The 14,360-nt window shown below is 45.2% G+C and overlaps 1 protein-coding gene across 2 annotated transcripts in view; it reads left to right on the top strand.

Moving 5' to 3' along the window:
• CLSTN2 (calsyntenin 2) overlaps nt 1–14,360 on the top strand; it is a 745,907-nt gene that overhangs the window by 697,695 nt on the left and 33,852 nt on the right. For both annotated transcript variants that reach the window (XM_070794086.1, XM_070794095.1), the window contains exon 10: nt 12,450–12,616. In XM_070794086.1, the coding sequence (XP_070650187.1) occupies nt 12,450–12,616 (167 nt within the window). The remainder of the gene's footprint in view (nt 1–12,449; nt 12,617–14,360) is intronic.

Below are 14,360 nucleotides of genomic sequence, written 5' to 3'. Positions count from 1 at the left end.
AAAGAAAGGGCCCTAATCATGTCACCATGAACCTTACCATGACTTCCCTAGCAGCCCTCAGGGACCACATCTGAGCCCCATCATCCCAGCCTGCAGTGGAAACCTGCAGAATATCTAACTTCCTTGAGTTCCTATTAATACTTTCTCACCTATCTCCTTATCTAGAGTAATACCTGTATTGCAAGGTTATTATAAGGACTCGGTGCAGGCATTTGGAGTGTGCTTGGCATGTTTCAGTTGAATGAATGTGTAAATTTGAAAACATCTGCTGGTTGCCTCCTCTACCTCCTCCTTGCACCTAAACCCTATATGGTAGATTTTCCACAAGACCTTGGTACACTTTGGCTTCTGTGATTCCAGCTTCCCCACAGCTCCCTGAACGTACTGACCTTCTCCCCTTCCCCAGGACTAATCCTCACAGACAGGCCCTGGCCAGCCAGGTCCATCTCTAGGTCATAAAGAAGGTCACTGAGCCTGGGAAAGAGTCAGTCAGAAGACAAGCACGGGAAGATGGGGCTGATGTTGTAGGAGAGAACTCATCATCCAGGCTTCTGAGCGCGGAGAAGATTTAGGTATCTTTTCTGAAAGGAAAGATAATCTTTGGTGAATTTTCAGCATGGGAGAAAAATCCCTTAAAGTCTTTAAAACTTAGCTTTTGGGGATGAGTATGAGTTCACTAGGCTGATAAAGGTAGCAACAGCATATGCCATGGCAGAGCAGCTTGATGTTGGCATGCCCAGGGTGCCTATCACTGGAATGTGCGTGGATCAGAATGAGTGGAGAGGAGGAAGAGATAGAGTTGAGACCAGACCATAGGGTGCATCTTGCCTTGTTAGGAGCTTGGATTCTCATGAATATTTACATGCTCCCTGGAGCTATGTTTTTGTCTTGGGTGGTGGTTTAGTCGCTAAGTCGTGTCCAACTATTGTGACCCCATGGACTCTAACCTGCCAGGCTCCTCTGTCCATAGCATTCTCCAGGCAAGAATACTGGAGTGGGTTGCCATTTCCTTCTCTAAGGGATCTTCCTGACTCAGGAATAGAACCCAGGTCTCTTGCTTTGCAGGCAAATTCTTTACTGACTGAGCTACGAAGGAAGTACCCTTTGTCTTGGGAGGAGACATCAAAAGGTCTTTCAATAGGACACAGTGCTGTGAAATTGATAGTCAGTAATACAGCCCTTGCCTCGGCATGTTTCTAAGCCTTCCAAACTCCACTTATACACACATTATAAGCCCGCTGTGTGAACAGGCCCCTTTGGGACTGTAATTGTGGGGAGTTTTTCAGGTACTTTTGAGGTTGGCAAGGGAACCAGTTCCCATTTGTGAAATTTCCATTCAGGGGGTTAACAATGGGGATAGAAAATAATGTGCTAGCAGCTGCTTGCTGGGTGCTCCCGGGAACTCAGAGCTGGAACTCAGAGGCTCCAGCTCAGAGGCTGGGCAGGACTCTGCCGCCCCAATTAGTCTACTGTGTCCTGTGATTGAATTGGAAAGCCAGAGTAATCAGTGGAACTTCATTTTCATGGGTATTTTTCCAGTAATTAAAAAAAATGAGACTTCATTTACACTTAGTAAATATTGCCAGGATGGCCTCAAGCAGGCAGCATATCTTAATTCTAGGCAAGGGCTTTTGAAGTCAGGATGGACCTTGCATCTCAAGAGAGTCCTGTCTCTGTGTGGCTGCTGTGTGCCACCTAGCCATCACCTCTGTGCTCTGTGTCAGCATTTTCAGGATGGAGCCAGACCCTCTCTCCTGGCCAAAATCTGTCTGTGCTGACTGAGAAACTGCTGCCTTTAGACAAATACCAGGTCCCTTGTCTCTCTCTGGGTCATGGCATGTGGGAAGATTGTTTAAAAGACTAATTAATTTGTCCTTTTCCTTAGAGTCCCTATTCATCCATTTCTAACAACAAAAATTCAAGTTCTACTCATATGTGATAAAAATTATATAATCTTCTTTGTGTCTGGACCTCTACCCTGGGTCCAGCCACCCAGGCCCTATAACTCAGTTGTCATGGGAGTGAGTCAGGAAGGCTACTGATGTGCCAGCCACAGAGATGACCCAGCAGGTGACACTCCAGAGCACCTCTCCCCCATCACGACAACCGGAGAAGCTCTGACTTACTAATTTTATATGATATCAGAGCTAGGGTTGTTTTAATGAAATGGCTAAACGTGTTTGAAGAAGCATAGCTGTAAACACGCATTTAAGAAGGTACCACCCTGCCCCCTGCCTGAGCCTTATCTGCTCTTGGCAGAGCTCATCACTGTCGTCCCTGCTTGTGGCTCTGTCCCCAGCGACCACCTCATCTCTGCCTCTGCTGGGGACTCTCCTCCACTGCTCTGGACCTTGGCCTTCCTAGAGCGTCCAGCTTTGCCTCTTCCTAACGATAGTACCCCCTGGTGTTGGATGAGGAGGGCCTTCTACCCTAGCTCCTGGTCTGGCTGAGTCCTACCCGCTACTTAACAAACAAAGCAGCAGGAGATAGGGAAGGGGCTAGTTCTAAAAATTAGACTCTGTTAAGGAAAAGACACAGAACCCCACTTACTTGTGGCTTTTGGGAGGGGCTGAGGCAAAGAATACGAATGGCCAAAAAAAGTAATAAAAAGGCAGAAATGATGCTGAAAGTTGCAGTAATCAATAGCATCTGTTCCTCAGACAGAGGGGAATTGGAGCCACATGTGGTCCCGAGATCTGGTGTACATTTTCAGGTCATTATTTTTGCCAGACACTAAAATTAGTACATACCTGGAGCGCATGTCATCACTTAATAAACTTGGTCTAATTTAATACAAATTCTCTTAATAAAGTCTGTGTTGAAATTATTCTGCATCCCTGGAGGTCTCTGCTGCTGAGAGAGAGGCATGTGCTAGCATAGTCTGCCTTACATTCAAGTGGAATTTCCCCAAGGCTTCATGAAGCTTGGGTCCCCCAGGTTCCACAAGGAGGCCAAGGTCTAGTTTGGGAAAACATATAAGCCATCCCCACGGCCCACACTGAAGAGTCACAATGCACCTTTGTTTATTCAAAGCTCTCAGAAACTCACCAAGAAACCAATAGTTTGACATTACCTAACCTGTGGTTCTCAGTCTTATTTCACTATGGAAGTCACTCTGTGTAGATTAGTGTTCCTGGAGCACTGTTTGGGAACCATCTCATTGGAGTTATTAATGGAGGTCTCTATCCCCCACTAAGGCATGGATTTGCAGAAAGCAAGGACTGTCTGCTCTCAAAGACTCCCCTTCCCTCCTATGTTATGTCCTGGAGAAGGTCAATAATTATTGGTTATTGAATTATATCCCAGTTTTGAGTTTGTTTTGACAGAGGTGTATGGCTCATGTCTGATACACAGGGGTGACTAACACAGTGTCTCTTAGCATTGTCTGTATTTAAAAATCAAGAAAAGATGATTCTATGCCCTAGATTTCATTTGGCATAAGGGTATATTGGTCTAAAGACAACACAGATGAAATCAGCTTTAAAATTTGGTGATTTATGTGTGGAAACAGGATAACTGAGTTACAATTTAAACTTTGAATCTCATTCTAAAAGTTACATTAATTAGAAAATTTTAACAAGGGTCTTAGAGAAAAAGGCCATTTTAATTCTGAGTATCATTTTAACTTGTCTGAGAGACACACTATGGCAGGGAGGAAAAAAAAAAGAAAGAGACCCCTGAAGAAAGAGAAGACTCCCATGACATCATCTCATCTCAGAGCTCCTTGGTTCTTGCTGGCACCAAAACTGACTGCTAGTTTTGAGTTCCTGCACTGTGCTTAGCTCTGGCTTGGCTTTTCTTTAACAACCCTATGTTGTGGCTGTGATTATCATCTCCATTTTGCTCATGAGGAAACAGACACAGAGAACATAAGGACCTTGGGAAGGGTCACCTAGAGCCTGGTTTGCACCGAGAACTGTGTCACCCACAGCATTAATTACACTGCCACACCCACCTCTGCTTCTAGAGATATGTAGAACCAGATGGCATTTAATAGCCAAGCAAGGAAGGCCAGAAGATTCTGGAATCTACAGGCAAACCATTTGCCAGGACTCCCCGGGCTTTCTTCCCCAGATCAGACAAAGTCAAGCTGAGGCCAAAGATAATGACTAGCCCACTGGGCATCTTGGTTTAACAGGAGGGCTGAATCTAGAGTCAGAAAAGAATTCTAAATCCTTACTGCTACTGCTGCTGCTTACTTGCTCTGGGTCTTTGAAGACTGTGTCTTGCCTCTGTGCTCCTGGAGAATGGTGGAGCCATTCTGGTTGATATATAAGGGCCATTCCAGCTTTGTGAATCTAGGTGCCTAACGCCAGAGTACTGACTTTTGGGGTCATCCCATAAGTCATATGTTTCTTATGAACTTAGAACCCACCATGTAAATGTTCACTGAAAATGCTGGAAGGACGGAGACATAACAACCAAAGGATCGAGAAAGCCTGCTGAGACTGTGTCATGGCCAGCCCTGAGGGCAGAGCATCCCTGACCACCAGTCCTTACAACTACAGTTCTAAACCCTGGGGTTGTGCACAGGTTTTAAAGCCACAGTTTATGGGAGTCTATTACACACTTCACTTAGTCTTTGCATTCAGTGGGTATCTCCATCACTGAAATGAGAGAAAGCAAGATTTCCAATGGTCTCACCATTTGCATTGCTCAAAATTGATAGCTAACCATCTGTGAAATTGTGTTCATTGAGGGGCATCCCCATCAACAAGCCATGCACAGAGCAGCATCCAACCCAAGCAGGAGGGAATATGCCCCCACCCCTCCTTTCTATGTGCTTCTCAGACTAAATAGCTGTGGGAATGACAGCAAGAAAAAAAAAAAAAAGACCAGCAGCATCCCACACATACTTTGCAAAGGGAAGCTACTTTGTCCATTCACACAACACAGGTCTTTTACTCAGAGGAAAGTGAATATTACTGATTCTAAAGCTATGTGTATAGTTGGTGGGCCCACCTCTCAGTGGAAAGAAAGCTGAATGAAAACTCTGGCTCAGAATAACACAAGCTATGTTAAATCACTTTTGCCAAAGACCATTATTTTTCATGAGAACTGTGTTTCCCAGTAAACTTGACACAAATCATTGGGAGTTGGTGCTGAAATCATTCAGTGTCTACAGAACTCCGTGTAATTGGACATTCACCCTCAGCCTTGTATCAATCCCAACCTGTCCTCATCTTTCTGAAGCAGCCCAATTATGAGATCCTCCAAGAAATTCTGCTTGAACCCTCCCAGCCATATGCATTGTATGGCACTCAGGTCAAAAGCTTGAGAGCAAGCAAAACCTGAGTCTTGGAGTATCATCTCCTAGACTGGGGAAAGGCAGATTTTTCCTTCCTCTATTTTCCAAGGATGTTGAAGATACATCTTCCCCACCCTTCTAAATTTAGGACTTGAGATGAAATTGAGGAAGCAACTCCGCTCCAAGCCCCATCTTCTCTCCCTCCTGTCAACCGTTCTTGCAGCAGTGAGCACAAGACAGAGATGCGTTTAAACTGAGGGTAAGATGAAAGAAATCAGAAGAGACAGACTATGATCTCAAAAGTACTATCCTGCAACTTAAGCATTATTAAATAAAATACCCTGGGGAAGAAATTGTCATGTTTTAAGGACCCAGTGTGTGTGTGTGGTAAGTTGCTTCAGTCATGCCCAACTCTTTGTGACCCTATGGACCATATCCTGCCAGGTTCTTCTGTCCATGGTATTCTCCAGGCAGGAATACTGGAGTGTGTTTCCATTTCCTTCTCCAGGGGATCTTCCCAACCCAGGGATCGAACTGCACCTCTTGAGTCTCCTGCATTGGCAGGTGGATTCTTTACCACTAGCACCACCTGTGTGTTTTAGTAGCTCAGTCGTATTCAACTGTCTGTGACCCCATGGACTGTAGCCCACCAGGCTCATCTGTCCATGGGATTTCCCAGGCAAGAGTACTGGAGTGGGTAGCCACTCCCTTCTCCAAGGGATCTTCTGGACCCAGGGATCAAACCAAGGTCTCCTGTATTGCAGGCAGATTCTTTACCATCTGAGCCACCAGGGAAGCCCTGGGGACTTGATAAATCACGGCTATTATTTTCCCCCCTGATCTGTTGGATGTATTTTCTATATCATGTGTTTGGAAATTAATCATGCACTGCCTTAAGAAATGAACTGAACTGGCAATTTACTCTTACATTTTTATTTTACTTTTCCAGTGTCTATACTTTATTCTCCCAACTGAATGTGAGCTCCTGGAAAACACAGTCCTATCTTATCATCAGCTGAATCAAACAGAATGCTAGGCAAACAGCAAACACTTTAAAAATGTGTGCAGATCTAGCCTTAGGAATCTGTGTTTGCAAATATTTGGAGAAGGTTCTTTGTATTGGAAATCAGGTTATTTTCTTTTCTTACAATAATTCATGAGCATATGTATGTCTAAATGTTAGCAGAGAAGCCATGTGGTGTGTGCAGACACCCTAGATATTAAACAGAAAGATTTTTCAGTATATGTATCCACTCTTTTTTTAAATCCTGCATCACAACCACCTCTGAGTGCAAGTATATTTCTAGTTTTTGCTAGCCTCCTATTGCACAATGCTAATTGAATTGCTTTCCTGGAGTCGTGTCATTAATAAATAGAGTGCATCGTAGGTCTAGGATTCTTAAGTCAAAAATAGAAAACATGGATGTTTTGCTGAGTGAAAATAGTGTGTAGGAAGATGTTCTGGAACCCAGGAAAGTGTAAAGGATGGTGAGTGGTGAGTGAGCAGATGAGGGGCTCTGGGTGGCAGACCACAAGGGCTCTCTCCCAGCTACACTCTATTTTTTCCGATTTAATTTTAATTGGAGGATAACTGATTTAAAATATTGTATTGGATTCTGCCATACATCACCATGAATCAGCCATAAATATACTTATGTGACCTCCATCTTGAACCTCCCTTCCACCCACCACCCCATCCCACCCCTCTAGGTCATCACAAAGCACCAGTTTGAGCTCCTTGTGTTTTATACAGCAACTCCCCAGTAGCTATCCACTTCACACATGGTTAATGTATGTGTTTCAACACTACTCTCTCAATTTGTCCCACCTTCTTCCCATCTGCTCTCTATGTCTGTGTCTCTATTCTTGCCCTGCAAATAGGTTCATTGGTACCATTTTTCTAGATTCCATATGTATGCATTACTATATGGTATTTGTTTTTCTCTTTCTGACGTACTTCACTCTGTGTAACAGGCTCTGGGTTCCTCACTATACTGACTACATCAGTGTAGTCTACATCCACCTCACTACAACTGACTCAAATGTGTCCCTTTTTATGGCTGAGTATATATATATATATATATTCCATTGTGTATATATACCACAACTTCTTTATCCATTCATCTGTGGATGGACATTTAGGTTGTTTCCATGTCCTAGCCATTGTAAATAGAGCTGCAATGAACATTGGGGTACAAGTCTTTTTTTCAATTATGGTTTCCCCAGGGTATATGCCCAGTAGTGGGATTGCTGGGTCATATGGTACTTTTATTCCTAGATATTTTTTTTTTTTTCTTTTTAAGGAATCTCCATGCTCTTCTCCATAGTACCAGCCACACTCTATAGACTGGGCTGACTAGTACCACCAGAATGACCAGCTGGTCCTGAGTATGGATGGATACACTCACTCTCTAGAAGCCTACATTTCACCAATTACTCCTTAGATGACCTTGGCTACTTTCTTCTCTCTAAACCTGAGTTTGTTCCTCTTTAACCATAGAGGAAATGCCTACCTCTCAAGAGTTCTATGAAGGTTCAATAAGATGATGTATGTTGAGGACTTCACACAGCATTGGGCACAGAGTTCATGCCTAGTCACTGAGACTTCTTGTTGGATCTGCTGCTCTAAGTGGGAGACAAGGCAGGGAAGAGATAACCACCTGGATGCCCTGGAGTGTGGCAGTCTGCCATTCAGATCCAGGCTCATACTCATCTTCCTGCAGGGTAACAGAAGTGTTCTTTCAGTAGGGCAGGAGCATGCTGATGGCTGTGAGGGGCACCTTAACCATGAGGGCCTCGGGAGCCTAAACCCAATGACTCCCAGATTGGCTCCCCCATACCCAAAGCCATGGCCTGAGAGATCATCTCAGGTCATCTCTCAAAGTCAAACCTGTGGATAGAGCACTTTGATAGAGCCTTGTCCATTCATTTCCAATGTGAAGATGTTCTGGGTAGCGTGAGTCAAAACAGATTAAACCCTTAAAGATGGATGCCCAGCTCCCACAGCTGAAGACATCCTGCAGTAAAGCAGTGAGGAGGTCTACTCAGGATTCGCTCAGCCTGCTGTACCCTCCTGGCTCTGCCCCAGCTCCAGGCATTGCCTTAGTTGTCCCTGGTCTGCTTGCAGGATGGCTGCAGCCACTCTCAGCCTTCTATCTTTACAGAATGATCCCCAGGGAAAGAGAGCAAGAGTAGGTTCCAGACACCTTCTAGAGAGAAGATGGAAGCCCTTGTCCCAGAGGCTGCCAGCTAGCTTCTCTGCTCATCTCATTGGGTTAAACTTGATCTCCTAGACCAACACTTGTGGCTTTTTGGATGCCAAGTGCTGATTGGCTTCACCTGGTATGGCTAATCCCAAGTCCATGCCTGGTTCAGTCACTGGAGCAATGGAGACAAAACAGCCTGACTGAAAGTGAAAATGAAAGTCGCCCAGTCATGACCGACTCTTTGCAACCCCATGGACTATACAGTCCATGGAATTCTCTAGGCCAAAATACTGGAGTGGGTAGACTTTCCCTTTCCCAAGGGATCTTCCCAACCTAGGGATCAAATCCAGGTCTCCTGCATGGCAGGCAGATTCTTTGCCAGCTGAGCTACAAGGGAAACCCAGCTTTGACTAAATAGAGGATCTTCCTGACTCAGGGCTCTAACCTGTGTCTCTTGTGCCTCCTATACTGGCAGGTGAATTATTCATTAGTTTTGAATAAATAGAGTCCATCCCTGGAACTCGAGTCAACCCCTCAAACTTCAGTGCTGCCATTGCAAGAGGGCAGGAGTGAGGTGGATGCTGGAGAGATGCCACAGGTGCTACTCTGCTGGAGCATCTCCTTCAATCCAGCCAACAATTAGGAAGTGTCCACTGTGTGCCAGACAGCATGTAGGAGGCCCAGTGACACTGGGTCAGGGGCTCGTGTTGTTGAGAGGGATAAATGAGCCAATGTGTGCAAAGTGCCTGCAACAGTCCTCCGTTCCCCTACTACCTGCCCAGTATTGTCTTCATTACAATGAATCATGCATGACTGCTCCCTTCCAACCAGGAGACAGACTTAAATAAATTCTAGCAATGTGTGAGGATGGGCAAGAGTAAGCCACCAGGTGGCACAGAGCAGAGAGATCACTTAGGAGTAAGCACAAGCCTGGCTTTAAGAAGCTTATAGCCCAGTGGTTCTGAACCTTGACTTCATGTTTGATTCACTTAAAGGAGATAGATGAATGGACAAAGAAGGTGAGGTATGTATATAAATACACATATATTAATATAATGTTATATATACATGTATATATGACTTTGAATCCACCTGCCAATGCAGAAGACACAAGAGATGCAGTTCAGATCTCTAAGTCAGGAAGATCCCCAGGAACAGGAAATGGCAACCTGCTATAGTATTCTTGCCATGGAAAATTTCCTAGACAGAGAAGCCTGGTGGGCTACAGTCATGAGGTTGCGAAGAGTTGAACATGACTGAAGAACTGAACAAACACACGCACACACACACACATATATATATAATGGAATATTTCTCAGCCATAAAAAGAATGAAGTAATGCCACTTTGCAGCAACATGGATGGACTTAGTGAAGGAAGTCAGAGAAAGACAAATATAATATCGTTTAAATGTGCAAGCTAAACAAAGATACAAATAAGCTTATTTACAAAAGAGAAAGAGACTCATAGACATAGAAAACAAACATGGTTACCAAAGGGGAAAGAGGGGTGCGGGGGGAGGGATAATTTAGGAGGTTGGGATTAAAATATACCTACTACTATATATAAAATGAACAACAAGGACCTACTGTATTGCAAAGGGAACTATACTCAATATTTTGTAATAACCTATAAGGGAAAAGAACTTGAAAGGAACATATATATATATGTATATATATATATATATATATATGTGTGTGTGTGTGTGTGTTTATATATATATATATATATATATATATATATATATAACTGAGTCACCGTGCAGTTGAAACTAACATGACATTGTAAATCAACTGTACTTCTATTTAAAAAAAAAAGGTCATAACCTCTGTGGGTGGGATACAGCACCAGAATCAGTTTATTCTTTTTTTTTTTTAATTTTATTTTATTTTTAAACTTTACATAATTATATTAGTTTTGCCAAATATCGAAATGAATCCGCCACAGGTATACATGTGTTCCCCATCCTGAACCCTCCTCCCTCCTCCCTCCCCATACCATCCCTCTGGGTCGTCCCAATTATTCTTTTAAAGATTTCCCAGATGATTAAAATGTGCAGCCATAATTGACAACCACCCCTTATAGGCTCTTGAAGACATGAAACACACGTACATTAACTAACAACACTGAGTTCTTAGAGGTGCACTGAAATGAACTATCTGTGTTCCAAGGCTCAGGGCAGGGAGAAGGCAAGGTGAGCAGAGAGCTTGAGGGGCCTTGGAGAAGCAGTGGGATCTTCCTGACCTGAGCACTTTAGAGGCGGTATCTAGTGTGGGGAGGAATGGGTGAGAGCAAAAGTATGTGTGCAAACATAGAGGGTGTGTCATTCTGGACCCAATCAGAAGAGAGAAACCACACAGTAATTTCAACAAGAAAATATAAAAACTCACTGACTGTAACAGAGCACTAGAATAATGAAGCAGCTAAGAGAGAATAATCTCTTAGCTGCTAAGAGAGAACTCTGAAGGCTATAGGAATGCAGGTATCAGGATGCCCATTCCCGTAAGACTGAGACAGGGCCCCCAGTGGAGAGTCCTCTGCCACCCAGGCTGAGGTCCAGACTTTGCTGACACAGCATCGCTCACTCATGGGCAGAGAAGTCACTGTGGTGTTACTCTGGCAGAACCTTCCAGAAACCTGCCCTCCAGGTGCTAGAGAAACTGATGAGGGGGCCACTGAGGCAGCACAGGAGAACCAGGAGGCAAAACCCAGAAGTGTCCCCTACAAGTGAGTGCAGGCTCAGAAAGGCTACAGAACCTCCCACAGAGAATTAGCAAAGCTAGAGTTCTGCCCAGATCCATCTTTCCTGCACGTTGGCTACCTCTCTGAACAAACTGAAGTACAAGATCAAAGCTCAGGTTGTTGACGTAGGCTGCCCCTGGATGGAACAGTGTTTGTGTTCAATGAAGTCAGTGGGAAGGGGCTCCTGGAGGAGCTGAGGCTTCCACTGGACCTAAAGGGGCATTGATATTAGGGAACTTTGGGAAATCAGGGAGAGAATGGGAGGAGGCAGCTTCCAGGCTGCCTTTGCAACACAAGCCACACTGAACAATTTCCCCAGCTGAAGAGCTGACCTGGGCACAGACAGTAGAAGGACATAGGTGAGGGGAAGAAGGACAGAGGTAGAACAGAATCAAGGAAGCCCCTATATGACAAAGAACTTGGATTTGAGCAGATATGAAATCAACTCCATGAGAATCAGAGCCCAGGGACTCAGGGTTCTAGGACCTGTCAATCGCATGCCAGCCTTTCAGTGAAATGAAGACAGGGTAGCAGATGCCAGCTCTGCAGTCACACAGACCAGAACCAGAGTGCCAGCTCCAGCGTTTAGCTGTATGTCCTGGGGCAAGTCCTTCTACCTTTCTGAGTCCCAGGGCTCCTTGTCTGTCATTTGGAAACAATGATTCCTCTTTGTAGGCTCACCCCGATGAAATCCCCAGCAGACAGCCTGACACACAGCACGTCTTTCATCACCGGAAGATTCCCTATCCCCTGCTTTGACTCTGTAGGCACTTTCTGTCTTCTAAAACAGGAGTCCCCAGCCTCCAAGAATCTAATGCCTGATGATCCAAGGTGGAGCTGATGCAATAACAATAGAGATAAAGTGCACAATAAATTTAATGTGCTTGAATCATCCTGAAACCATCCCCCTCTTCCAGTCCATGGAAAAATTGTCTTCCACAAAACTGGTCCCTGGGGCCAGAAAGCTTGGGGACTGCTGTTTTAAAACATTCTGTGCCTCTGAAAGTAAATGTTTTAAATTCAAAGTTCCAGAATCCTAAATAGGTGTAGCTGGGGAGTGCCAAGGTCTTGGCAGCCAATAACATCCTCTTGACATTCTGTGTTCACAACTCTGCACTCTCCACTTAGAAGGAAAAACTCAGGTTTAAGGGACACAATCACTGCATCCTTGGCTCCATGGCCGGATGGCACCATGAAGCAATGTTGCCTGCCCAATCTCCACAGGGCAGATAATGGTGCTTCTTTATCTTTTAGGAGGAGAAGTCACCAAGCCACGATTTGCTCAATTCTTCCACGGCAGCCTGGCCAGTCTCACCATTCGCCCTGGCAAAATGGACAGTCAGAAGGTGATTTCCTGCCTGCAGGCCTGCAAGGAAGGGCTGGATATCAATTCCCTGGAAAGCCTGGGCCAAGGAATAAAGGTAAGAAAGGAGCCAGCCTAGCCCCCGGTCAGATGGTGCTTTGTGAGGGGGAGGCACCCAGCACCAGTGCACTCCTGGAAGCCGAGTTGTTCCTTGCCACGTGACACAGAGACGGTGCCTGGTGAACGTGTGGCCACAGTGGGGAGAATCATGACCATGACTACACAACAGACTTTGTGCCATCTCCTGAAATTCCTTGATGAAGCCTGAGGATAATCAGTTTGATGCATAAAAGCAGGCACATGTTCAATGTCTACCTGAAGGGAATTGTCATATTTCACTGTTTACCTGGGTGGTGGGCTGCTTTGTTGTTTATTTGCCCAAAGGAACTGAGGGATCATGCAATCATACCTTTCAGAAATACAAAAAAAAAAAAAAGTAGAATTAAAAGTTTGGACCATGGACAATATGAATTAGCACAGAAAGTCATCCTGGTGTGGGGTGGGATTAGAAAGCAGATGCTGAGGTCATTGGGTCCTCCATTATTAAGTTGAAGCCCAGATTGGGCTCCAGGCAATGTCTCCCATCAGAGAGAATACTAGCAGATTTACGATTTTTGTCATCCATACACGATATAACTAAAGTTATCCCAGGGAATCCCAGCTACATTTTAAGAAAAGCTCCTCCTGAGGGGGCAGGATATGGCTGACTGTCCTCATCAAGCCCCTCAGCCCCAATGGGCAGGGATAGCTCTGGCCTCACCTGGATCAGGGAGCACATGCCAGCCTCAGGCCTCAGGGTCCTGAGCAAATAGAGGGGTAAACATCATCACAGCCTGTGCTGTATCATAGCAGATCCCAGTGGAAGCAGGCAGTCCCTTGGCCTCTTCTCTGGGAGTCAGGGTGGCCCTCGAGCCCTAAGAAGTTTTCCCAAGGAGGCAGTGACCAGAGCAGAGGTTTTCCACTGCTTCCCATCTGTCCCCACTCAGCATTGTCCATGGAGCTGCCCTGCCTTTCTGTCCCTAGCCAGAGGCCAAGGAGTCACACCTCCAACAGAGGAGCCTCTTGTTTACGTTCTTAGTGGGCAATTGCTTGTGGGTCTGTGATTCAGGCTGGCCTTGAAGGAACCAGTGGTCTGGGTACATTATGCTTCTCTTTCTGTAGCAGTCACTTGAGCAAACATTCCACAGACAACCACAGAACAGTTCTGGGCAGAGTAGAGGGAAACAGAAGTGAATGGTCCAAGCTTACTGTCTTTGGGAAACTCAGTGGTCCAAGCAGATACCTGTAATTTACAAGCACCAACATTTACTGAGGGTCTCCCAGGTGCCAGGCACTGTTCTAAAAGCTTTATGGATTTAACTCCCTTAAGCCCCAGGTAACCTTATGATAAAAAGAATTATACCATGAATATTCCCATTTTGCACCTGAGGAATGGAGGCATGGAAGAGAAAGTTTCCAAGGATCTCGGAGTAAGTAAAGAGAGAGTCAGAATGTGAACCCAGACAGCTCTGCTCCAGAGCTTCAGAACCTGGGGCACGGGCAGTGAGGGAAGGCTCCTTGGAGGAATTCGACTCCTCAGGCAAATTCAGTCTCAGCACATTGTTAAGGATGAGTAAGAACCAACCAGGAAAAAGGGAGGGAGTGGTGAGGGAGAGGGCAGGGAGGTCATTCTAGGTGGAAGGTCAGTGTTACAAGTACCAAAGTTGCAGGAAGAAAGCTAGAAAGAGACCAGAGAGGTGGGCAGAGGCCACATCATGGGGCCTTATTCAGTTCAGTTCAGTTCAGTTCAGTCACTCAGTTAT

This window comes from Bos indicus, chromosome 1 (genome assembly GCF_029378745.1).
Source record: "Bos indicus isolate NIAB-ARS_2022 breed Sahiwal x Tharparkar chromosome 1, NIAB-ARS_B.indTharparkar_mat_pri_1.0, whole genome shotgun sequence".
NCBI lineage: Eukaryota > Metazoa > Chordata > Mammalia > Artiodactyla > Bovidae > Bos > Bos indicus.
The sequence above is the reverse complement of the archived record's forward strand: the minus strand, read 5'-3'. Positions and strand labels throughout refer to the sequence as shown.